The sequence below is a fragment of the Etheostoma cragini genome, chromosome 16 (assembly GCF_013103735.1).
Source record: "Etheostoma cragini isolate CJK2018 chromosome 16, CSU_Ecrag_1.0, whole genome shotgun sequence".
Taxonomy (NCBI): Eukaryota; Metazoa; Chordata; class Actinopteri; order Perciformes; family Percidae; genus Etheostoma; species Etheostoma cragini.
Window position 1 is genome coordinate 8,687,127 of NC_048422.1, and position 12,152 is coordinate 8,699,278.

The following is a 12,152-nucleotide window of genomic DNA, read 5'->3' on the forward strand; positions in this document are numbered from 1 at the left end:
GGAAGAGATGCAGCAAAGTTAGAGTGACATCAAGTTGAGTGTTCAAAGAGGCGAGAGCCAGAAGCCAGGGCAGAAGTGAGAGAGAAGGAGAGAATGTGTCATTCATCCAGTTATCAGTGCAGTGAAAGGTCCAACAAGTCATTTGAGCAGAGCAAGGCTGTTGAAACTGACAGGCTCTGTATGGTATGGCACGCACGTACGCACGCACACACGCACACACACACACACACCATGTGCCCTAGCCCCCCCTCTGGTTAATTTGGATGACATCGTGGTTACAGACAAAGGGAGCATGGCTGAACATCTCAGTTGCATTTCATTGCACATCAGGTGAAAGGTTATTTATTTACTATAAGAGCAATAAAACATTTTTTTTCTGACTATTTACAACACAAAAGACGATGAAGACAATATAAGACTTGTCCTCACCAATCTTATGTCCTGTTCATTGTAAATATAAACTGTTATTGGGTTATCATCAACACCAAAATGAGAGGCAAGTACAAACAGGGGGAGAAGGAAAGGAAAGGAAGGAAAGAGTAATGAATGCAATACCCACGGCAGTAGATAAACTCATCTGCACGCAGACGCACACGCTTGCACACACACACACACACACACACACACACACACACACACACAGGACTGTGGCTGACAGCTGTTAGATGGTGTATTGATTTGTCCTCGGTCTCCATGTCGGTCTGCCAGAACTTGTCAGAATATTGAAAGAAAGAGGAGAGCGTGTGAGACAGATTGAAGAGAGAGGGAAGCACAGAGCGAGATAGCTAAAGGTCAAAAGGAGAGTTTGGACCAAGCATATCTCATTTGTTTGTAATTCTTGGTTGAATCAGGTTGAATGTTGATAATTGTATTAATCTGAGCTAGTTATCTGCCAAGATGTGAACATGGTGATGTCAGATGGGTTAAGTGAGCGTGACTAAAAAGGTTTCAAATAAAAAAGATGGTCTTCAGCACGGGAAGAATCCCTGTACAGACCTGAGGACCAGAACAAAGGGGAAAAATATGGCAGAGCTGCTGAACAGTTTTTGTTGTTAGTGGTAGATTCAGAAGGACTAATGCTTTTTGACATCATACGGAGTGATTTAACTCCGCACTCAGGTTTGTGGATGCATTTTGTGAAGGCATTCATTGCCCCCAGATAATGGATTGTTATGACTTTGGTGTTCCCCTCACCTTTCCTCTAGCAGGTTTACATAATTGTTTTTTAGTGAAAGGTGGATTGCTGTGAAACGTGATATGCTCCTGTAACTTTTTCTCTAGCACTATTATCAGGTCTAAACTCAAATGTGTCCAATACTTTGATCTAAGGTGGCATACTTGCAACAACAATCACAATCCCCATCAGTCTCATCTGTACATTCAGCTGTGTTGCGTGCTAATTAGCAAATGTCAGCATGCTAACACACTAAACTACAATGGTGAACATGCTACATCATACCTGCTAAACTTTCATGTTAGCATGCCATTGTGAGCAACATGCTGATGTTAGCATTGACCTTTTCAGTGACTGAGAAACTAACTGAAATAACTTTTTTACAAGTGCACTTCTCAAAGTTGTTCAAATCAGCTGCTGAAGTGGACATAACTAACGTCAAATAATTGTTGGTCACATGTTGAAAAAACAATGGACACATGTTGAAATACCAACTGAATGTACATTTGAACTGCCAAGGAAGAAACAATTATGTGAATACATGTGAGATGCATCACACCCAAACAGAACGTTAGTGTGTGTGTGTGTGTGTGTGTGTGTGTGTGTGTGTGTGTGTGTGTGCTTGACCAAGGCATTGGCCTGAAACCCTGATGTCATATTTCATTCAGTGTTATGTAAGTAAATAAGTAAGTAGCACATTCTGTTTCTGTTCACCAGGCATTCACATCTCTGTCACTGAAGGGTTTGTTCTCAGCTGTAACACATCTGAATCTGTAAAATATACTTCTCCCTTCTCAATGAGCCAAAGAGAGACAAACATTCTCTCAACAAGGTCACACGTATTTATATGGAAATGAAGCAGTGTTTGTTTATGGCAGATTGTGGGAAGTAAGAAATGCATCATCACTGTTGTTCCATTGGAAAGTTACTTGTTCATGCCAGTTTAAACCCTTTTTGTTATTACTTTACCAGTAGAAAATGTTTTGGATCACCCGGTCAGAAAAACAGCACTGATATATATATATATATATATATATATATATATATATATATATATATATATATATATATATATATATATATATATATATATATATAGTTCCCAGTGAATCAGTTAAAAGGCAAAATGAGTATGAGGCCAGTGTGTCATCATTCATTGTGAAATGGTCACATTTAATGGTTGAAACCTGTCATTGTATATACATCTATAAAAAAGACCCCAGGTACAGGTTACAACATTCTACTGCTACTACATACATTATTATTATTATTATTATTAAATAATAAACCTTTTGTTCAATGTTAAAGTTACATATCATAGTTTACAAAATAGGATCAAGGAAAATTAAGCCATTATGAATGTCTGAAAAAAAAACTAAAATCCTATATGTGTGTTTGTATTTTTTTGTCCATAAGATAGAAAAAATACAATAAAACACATCAATATTCCTTTGAATAACATAATATTAACTGATGATATTGGCTATTGAAGTGTAAACTGCAAAACGTTCGTAGAGGCGTCAGAATTTGGAAAGCAAAGTGTTTTTTGTAATTGTAATTTACAACACAGAGCAGAATGAAAAACCAACATAGCTTGTTCAATGTTTCAATAACCAACTTTGTCGTCGTCGAACCAAAACAAATGGGTGGGCAAAGAAGTGTTCAGTCTCAAATCCACTTTATTTATTGTTTTACAATCCAGGTCCCCTTAGCCAGTCACTGAAAGCAGAGTGTAAAGCTAATTGTCTAAATAAGCCAGACTACCCTTACTGAATTCTTCAAAGTGTTAGTCCTTGTATCGAAAAAAAAAAGAAGAAAAAAAACTACACTTGCTCCATCATTTTGATTCAGTCGTTGGAAGTTGACAGATTCAGTTGAATATTTTAGTGGCTTAATTGTTGCCAAACAGGAGCTGTAGGGGTTCCTCAGACTTGTCGCAAGTTTCATTCGTACACGGTTTGGGTCTGCAATAATCAGGTGTTGTGTGTGCGTGCGCGTGCACACACACACACACACACACACACACACACACACACACACACACACACACACACACACACACACACACACACACACACACACAGACATTACTTTCTGGGCTTTTTAACCCACAACGAAGGCAGACACAGGCTTCAGGAAGCTCAGTGAATTGTTTGGGAATCATTTTGTTGGGGGGGTGAAGTTGAGTCTTTGGCATGATGATTTAGCTGTATGGGCACTGCTACGGGGACTATACACACAAGCACACACACAAATGCTCTATATATGTGTGCGTTTGTATGTACGATGCTGCAATTTCAGGAAAGTGAAAATGAAGACTATAGATCAATAAAAAACTAAAACAAAAAAGGTAATGAGGATTCTGAAGCTTTTCTTGTTCTGAAGAGGAGATTCCCAAACCATCTGTTGTCTGCCAAACAAAGTCTGCTGTGGCCCATGGAAAACACCAGGGGGAAACATAAGACTGTTTATGCTGATATCGCTGCTGTTGTGGTTGTCGCTGCTCTTGTTGCTTCTGTTGTTGATGATGGCGCTTTCAAAAGTACCTCTGAAGAATTTCTCCATAATAATGTCACCATTATTAAAAAATGCTGAACCGCATTATCATCGTCTGGTTTCATGTCTAAGTAATCTCGGTGAGTAACTGTGTGATGGACAGAAATGATCGATGCACTGTATCCTTAAAACATGTGCAAAATAGAAAAAAGATCATCCTCCTCCTCTTCTTCCTCCTACTGCCCACAGGAATAAGTCATCTACATCTGGAGAAAGAGACACAAGCACAAATTAGATATCACAAGCTGCAAACAATATGTTATTGATCAGTACCTACCACTACTAGTTGATTATGTTTGTATCTGTCCATCTATCAGTTGGTCATTAACTTGTAAATATAGGTTAGAGTACCAATTCCCAGCATGTGGGTATGGCCCTTTTAAAGGCCTTATCCACACTTGTTTTATAAGATTATATTTTGGGCCTTTTTATTTGGAGAGCTGAAGAAATGAAAGGGGAGAGAGAGGGGGAATGACTTGTAGCAAAAGGCTGCCGGGCGGAGTCAAACCCGCGGCCACTACATCGAGGAGTAAACATCTATAAATGGTCGCCTGCTCAACCAGGTGAGCTACTCAGGCACCCCACACTTGGTTTTAAAATGCATTTTGGTGAACCCAAATCCTTGTCAGCAGAAGCGAACACATCTCGTTCTATAGGGCAAAACGATGGACGATACAACACTTTGCCCAACTCGTTGGAAAGAGGCAAGTTATAGAGCGTTGGTGCACCGTCACCAAAACAACCACGACATCCTGCAATAATTATGTATTTACCTGTTTTGTCCTTATTGGGGACGCATCGGGATGCATTCGTGTTTACACTACAAAAAGATGTGTGTGAGGAGTACCACCTTGCAAGTGGTTTGAGCGATCGGATCACAATGCATCGTGGTGCTCATTTACACTCGGATTTATTGCTGTGCAGGTGTTATCCGATTGCCCGGGACGCCTTTTAAAACCATGTGTACACTACTTTAGTTTTTGGAGTTCAGGCTCAAATAGTTTTAATAATTTAACCATGTAGGAACCACTGGTTTAATCTTTAACTAGGAATTGTGTTTCATATGGTTTTCAAATGTTTTTGTATGCTAAATCTTAATCTGTAAAGTAGATGTTAGTAGCTGTCAGATAAATGTAGTGGAGCAAAAAGAATAATATTTCCCTCTGTGCTGTGTGTGGTGGAGTAGAACTAAAAACTAGCACTGGCCTGTGTTACAAAAACAAATCATGATCCCTTATTCATGCTCTGAAGAGATAATACTGTGTTTAAGCAACACACTACCGATTCCCAGTTGGACTCGCTGTAGTAGAGGGTATGACATAAGGAAATTGACATAATTTTATCTTTAGCATATTCATCCAACTAAACCTGGTTTGCTTCATCCTCCAGTAGAAAGGGAAATGAGCAGCAGGTGTTTAGTTGGTGATGCAGCCATGTTTAATATAATTTGGTACGGTTACAAGGGGCTCTGCTCGATATGCAGAACATTAATATAGCAGCGAAAAACTATTTGCAGTGTAAAGATATAGTGGAGTAATGGCGTCCTGAGCAGATAATGAAGTCACATTCCCTCTGTGTGTGTGTGTGTGTGTGTTGTAATCTGAGCTTCTCTGTTCTTTTTTGAAATGCAGGTCCGACCATGTGCCTTTCTAAGTGCATGTGAGTGCCTTGTGTGTCGGTATCTGATGCCGAGGTCGCGACAAAGCCGCGGTATTCGCGAACGGTCTGTGAGAGCCATGTGGAGGCAATCCCAAAACCAATATTTCTGTACATTCAGTAAGTGTTATTACAAGGGTGCTGGATAGGTCGCCAAACACAATTCCTATTTGCACAACTTTACAGCAAGCTTTGTTCTGAACCATGACATTAAGCCTTTCAACATTCATTCTTCAATATCTACATCTTCGACAAGAGACGGACTATTACGGCATGATTTACAGAGTGAAACCTGTAAAATTAATGAAACGGGACAGCTTTAGATTGGATTCTTACCTATATCCCTTCAGGGTTTCTGGAGAAACATATGAAAACAAACGCCCCGCTGGGTCATAAAACAAACTCACCCAATCGCTGTTGCTCTTGTTCTATTAAACGTGCTTTTGGGCATCAATAGACATGCGTCGTCTTGCCAATATGTGACTGAATGACGGAGTTGATAATCAACTCACATTACACACATTAAGTGTGTGTGTGTGTGTGTGTGTGTGTGTGTTTCACTCACCACATGAACAGCAGCAGCATTCCTAACAGCAAAGGAGAGAAAAATGTGAGGAGCCTGGCAGCTCTGCCCACTGGAGGTTCAGCCTTTTGTGGTGCGTTGGAGGACGGTATGGGGGAGGTCTTAGTCTCTAGAAAAACAAGCAGAAAACAAAATAAACCTTACTGAGCAGATTTTTAATAAACGCCTCTAGATCAATAACCTGATTTCCCCTCCATTTTCCTTATTTTTTTTGGTTGGTCTTACAGAGTCACACAATCATTTTGTTTCTCAGGGACCAAACACCCAAAATGTCATTTTGATGAATGGACAATGAAAAGCGCTCATCATACGGGGAAGAACCAAACAGAAAGGAAAATACACTGTAGAGTGGAATCAATTCTAATCTGCCGGCACAATCAATATGGGACTTGTCAAGGCAGTTATTAAGTGAACACGACAAAAAAATCTCATTCATACTAACGCCAAGGGGAAACGGAGAGAGCAAAATAGATGGATGGATAAAACATGGAGACGGAAATATGAGAAAGGGAAACGGAGGTTGAGGAAAAAAAAAACTGAGGTAAAGGACACGTGAATAGAGCAGGAGGTGAATAAAGTCGGAAATAGAATAAATAAATATTAATATACTGCTGATTAGAAAAGGTCTGATACTAAATCTACACATTTACACACCCATAAAACGCTGCATATTTTGATTTTAAAGCACAGAACCAGAGCTGTAGACCAACTCATCCCAATTTAAGTCCCCAAATTGAGGATTTCTTTTGCATTTCACTACACTGAGATTTAGAATTCAGACTTGGAAGCAAAACCATCCATGCCCTGGTAAAATACTAGAACAATAAATCAATAAAAACAGATTAATAAAAATGATCCTTATTTTATTTTTTGTTACCCAAGAAACAGAAAAGATTGACATTGACAGTGACATTCCCAGCCAACACGATAATGTTCAAGTGTATGGGGCTGGTACTTGAAAGCTTGTGGCAAACATATTTATGCTGAAAATGACTATATTCTTAAGCAGTTGTTAGTGCTTCAGGTTGGTTTGAAATAGTTTAACAAATAAAAATATGACAGTTTAGTGTTTTATAAAAACGGGGCTGTTGCTACAGCTGCAGGCAGCACAGTAGATATTAAGTCATGCACACTGTTTGCAGTTCAGTCTAGAACCAACGTCCTTGTTGTTACTGGAGAGAGAATATGATTTCCCTCTCCTTCCAATTAATGACTGTTTTGTAGTACTGTGTTGGGAGTCGGAAAAGAAGCAGCCAGGTGTGAAATAGCCAGAGAGAGAGCGAGAGAGAACTAGGACACATTTAACATAGTCAGCAGCTCAGTGCAATAATATCGCGCCTGCAGCACAGCATTTTGCTTCAGAGTGGTAGAGGAAATACAAATTATGCAGACCTAATGTGATGGCGACGAGAAGAGACAGTTATGGGGTGTACGTTGATGTAACAAGGTAGTTGGGGACGGGGCGACAAGACAATGATGTGACGGGGAGAGAAGATTGATGAACAACAGCGGGGAAGAAAAACAGGTAAAGGAGGAGAGAAGGAGCGTGAGAGGGAGACTGAACAAAAAAAACAAGAGAAAACCAACAAGGATGTGAAGAACGCACACGGGGAAGAGCAGTTAATGAGATTAGATTTACTTATTTACTTCAACTCCAATTATTCTGCCTGTTTAAGCTGATAATGTTGATGTCTTTAGGATATTCAAATGTAAAAGATTGTAAGAAAATCAGCATCTGCGATCATCTGTTTTCTGGTTCTGCTTGATGCCAGTTTATGTCAGTCAGTGGGGACATCTCAACAGAGGACACAATGTTTTCTTCTAACACTGTAAATTACCCAAGATTTCCACACAGAAACACAGGAGTCTCCTGGATAAACAATACTGTAGGTTGATCTTATTTATGGCCATATGTTGTATGTATCTTCTTTTTTGGAAAAATGCTGATTTTTTAAGCTAGTTTGGTTTGGTGAATAGCTCTATACCTATCCTCAATTATCGGTGCTATGAAGAAGAAGCTAGTCAGAGGCGCCATTAGCTGTGATGAATACAAAATGATTTGTCTTTTCAGAACCCCGAAACACATACCCGTAGACGCCAGTAGGGCTGAACAATTAATCACAGTTTAACCAAAACCACAATATGAACTACTGCAATGTCCAAATTGCAGGGGTGCGCAATATTAGTTAAAGGCAAAACATTTCAAACCATTCTAAAAGAAAATATTGTGGTGCTGCAGAGACATCCCGGCCTACAAATCGCATCCAATAGACCAAAGAAAAAATCTGTGTTTGGGACAGATCCTCGCAAAAAAAACCACAATTGATTCATGATTCTTGATTCATGATATATATATATATATATATATATATACACAATTAAATGAGACTAATGACACAAAAAAGATATGGTGAATCATATCGCAATCGCAATATCCGTCAAAATAATTGATTTAGATTTTTTTACTCATATCATGCAGCCCTAGACACTAGACTAGTTGGGTCCTTGTAAATTCTGGAGTGTGGTCTATCTGTATAGTGTCTTGAGATAACTCTTGTTATGTATTGATACTATAAATAAAATTGAATTGAATTGAATTAAATTTACAGTACATGTATTTTAAATTGTACACAAAGCCTAAACGTCAGCTTCTGCTTGCCCTTAGACGTGCACACACCTACTTTTTAGGATCAGTGATTTTAAGTTAGCACATAGATACACCTTTGGAAGTTTTAGTTAACTTCTTGCCTCAGGTTGTTTTGTAACTTTTGACTTTTAAAACACATGTATTCTACTACATTGGATATTTCACCTAAAATTGTCCAGGAATTGAATGCAATTTTTACTTTGTGAATGGCTGAATCAACCCCTCTCGTTTCAATACTTAATGTCACCCTAATGACATAATAAGTATAATACAGATAATGGTTTTCCAGCATGTGGCAGAAGAGGACCTTAAGGCACCTCAGCATTTGCTTCAACCTTTAGCTGCGGTGGGTTCTGCTTATTACGCAGAAACCAAGCATTTATAAATAGATCTAGACATGAAGGATATAAGAAGTGATATCTAGTGCTGCCTGTTTGGTGCTAGACAGTGTCCAGTTTCTGTCTCTCAGAGTGGGTGAGGCCGAAACATATATCTTAAATGGTTGCAACACTGAGGATGTCTGCAACTTTTTTTAAGCCTCGACTCTATCTGCTTTTTAATTCCTGGAATGTGGTTGCTAAGCGATGATCCAATCACTGAGGATGGGATTACTAAATGTCGTTGTCTGTCACTGCGCTATCCTTCTGATGTAAAATGAGGCTGTTGATGGAAACAGAGCGGGCACGTAAGTGCTACTCTCCATGAGGTATGGTCGACCTGTTCTTGCTGATGCATGAACAGGGAAAAACAGAAGAAAAAAAACAAAAAAACAAGGATGAAGTGGAAATATGGCAGAGACGGGAAAAGGGAAAGAGGAAATGGAGAAAGTGTAGCCGTGTGTTTCGACTGTGAGCTACACAATCAATAAGTCACAGGAAGTCCGTTCATTACCTATTCGACTGAGCAGCCAGGAAATATTGGTCAGTGTTTAGATGTTAACAGGCTGGTCAGCTGAAAACAAAGTTGGCCCTGGCTGAACTGTTTTTGTGTTTACTGGTCCAGCTGTGGACAGGAAATACGATATTTTCCTTGTTTCCCTACTGATGTGGTTCTGATTGAATTAGCAAATGGAAAGGGAAAAAATGAATTGATTGAGTTTTGTAATTTCTTTAAAATAGGATGTCTGGACTTGGACAAATGATGTTGTGTTTATTTTTATTTTTTTATAAGCATAAAAACCAAGTGGACAGAAAAGTACCTACAGTTTCTTACTTCTCAACTGCCTTTATTTTAAAGACCAGAGGGGCAAAAAAATACATGGAGAAATGGGGTGTCCATTAATCAGTCCATTTCAGGACTGGAACGGCAACCAGACCTGAAAACACTTTATTGATATCAACAAAGCAGTTATAGCTGCACACAGCTACAACAGATCGGTCGCTCAGCAAGGAACATCTGTAAAGAAGATGGCAGGAGGCCAGAAAAAGAGTAAGGTACAAAGGGTGAGGTGACCAAAGGTACGAAAAAGACAGGGAGAGGCTAATAGAAAGAGAAGTGAAAGGAAAAGAGAAAGAAAAGACTGAAAGGGTGAGTGAATGCGAGAATGGGACAAGGAGAGAGGGAAGGGAAGCAGAGATGCCGCAGCTGGATCGAGAAGAGGCATGAGGAGAATCCCAATAGCCTCCTGTTCTTTCTTTGAGAACAAGAATAATACACAGTGTCCTGAGTCAGTGTTTATGTGTTAATAATCATAGGGAGGTACTGTGTACGTGTCTAGCACTGTTTATGTGTGTGTGTGTGTGTGCAGGAGTGTTAGAGCAAGTTATATGTGTGCTGTTTAGCATGTGTTTGTGTGTTTCTAGTCATGTGTTAGCACATGCAGAATGGACTGTGCTGATCAGTGTCCAGTGCTGCTCATGACCAACAGGAGTCACTGTTGGACTTAAAACTATTGGGAAATGTTAATGTCACGAGAGGGAGAGAAAGACAGGAAGACAAATATGGATCATATTGTCAGTAAGTCACAGCTGTATGATTTCTCGACCCTATTTTCCCTCATATGAAACTGCCTAATGTAAAAGTCAAGTTGCACCAGATGATAAATAAACAGCTTACCCAAGTGATGTTATCTTTACAATGACATGGGTTCAGAACTAAGGTGGGCACAGTGAAGTCGGGGGCTGCTCAACCAAAATTCTGATTGATAGAGACCTGCTATTAGGGGATTATTATTATTATTATTATTATTATTATTATTATTATTAAAAAAAAGTGGGGGTGGAGGTAGTTTTTAGTTTAGGTTTTTTAAATCCATGTTAAAAAAACAAAACAGTTTGCAGTGTGTGAAGCCTGTATTGGTGTGAGAAACAAAATAGTGAAGCAGATACACTTTGAGTATAAAAAGCAAATAACTGTAAATTGTCTGCCCAAAAGTTATGTGGTACAATACAGTTAAAGTTGGTGGTTCGATTCGGGCTGTAACCTATCAATAGAAAGATGCTCCACTGTGCTGGAAATTACTTATTTGGACACAGCAGTGAGCGTTTTTATACTGAACATATTGATCCTAAAACTGTGCGTATTGGTATCTGACCAACATTCGTGCTTTTCCCCTTGCCTGGTACAGTTATTGCTCTAGTCGGGAGCTGTATCCAGTGAGACTGTAATAATCCAGATTGTTCTCCATAATTTGGACATCTGCAAAAAATTTAAAAAACGATTTTATTTTTGCCAACAACTTGTTGCAATGATGTTGAAGTGCACTATAGGGTGTGGTTATAGGTGCAAAAGCACACCTCGCACCACCTTAAACTGCAAAGATTTCACTCATTTAGACCGGATATCTGTTGCCATGGGCACAGATGTTTTGGCATTTTAGACTCTGGTCGATTTATGAGGACCATGATTACTAAACAACCTTTGAACGTACGCGTGTTCCACCAAAACAAGTTTCTTCCAAAGGCTATTTTGCAGTGGCACCGTGGCTCTGTCTGGTGCTTAGCGCCGAACCAAGACAATCGTGATTAGTTTAAAGAAATGTCAAAACACCAGAGCACGTTTTTCTCCCATCCGGGAATGGCCAGACCCTCCTCCACGCCTCTGTGGAGGAATGTCTGGCAATGCAAGAGTAGCAAAGAGGTGACACAGACGTGAAAGTTTTAACCACATACAAAACACCTTCATATACAGTGTATTGTCAGCAAAGATCTGTTTTGAATATCATATAATCAAGTGTCTCATAGCCTATAATCAAGTGTTTGATAGCTTGATATTCAACTTGGTGAAGGTGTAGATAAACCCTCAGGTTTACAATTATTGCAGGTTTGCAATTTAATCCTTCCAATAGCATTCAGTGTTTATTCATTTAAAATGTGTCCTTCCATTTGCACTTTGCTAGTCCGGAGTTGTCGGAGAGAATGGCGGAGAGTGACCAGATCTGGAACGGGTGTCTTGTTGTTCAGGGATCATCAGTGCGTTGAGAGATTTCGGTTTGATAGGAGAGCCATCCATGATCTCAGCCAAATGCTGAAGGGGTGCCAACTAGACAATTCCCAGAGATAGTTTTTATCCTTGTGTGTATGAGTATGTGTGTGTGT

The 12,152-nt window shown here is 39.4% G+C and overlaps 1 protein-coding gene across 2 annotated transcripts in view; it reads right to left on the minus strand.

The window, feature by feature from the left end:
• Window positions 1–3,280: 3,280 nt before the first annotated feature.
• Window positions 3,281–12,152, minus strand: part of cntfr (ciliary neurotrophic factor receptor) — a 246,311-nt gene continuing 237,439 nt past the window's right edge. For both annotated transcript variants that reach the window (XM_034895826.1, XM_034895825.1), the window contains 2 exons: window positions 5,952–6,078; window positions 3,281–3,936 (listed from right to left, as the gene is read on the minus strand). In XM_034895826.1, coding sequence (XP_034751717.1) covers window position 3,936; window positions 5,952–6,078 — 128 coding nt within the window. In that variant the 3' untranslated portion in view covers window positions 3,281–3,935. The remainder of the gene's footprint in view (window positions 3,937–5,951; window positions 6,079–12,152) is intronic.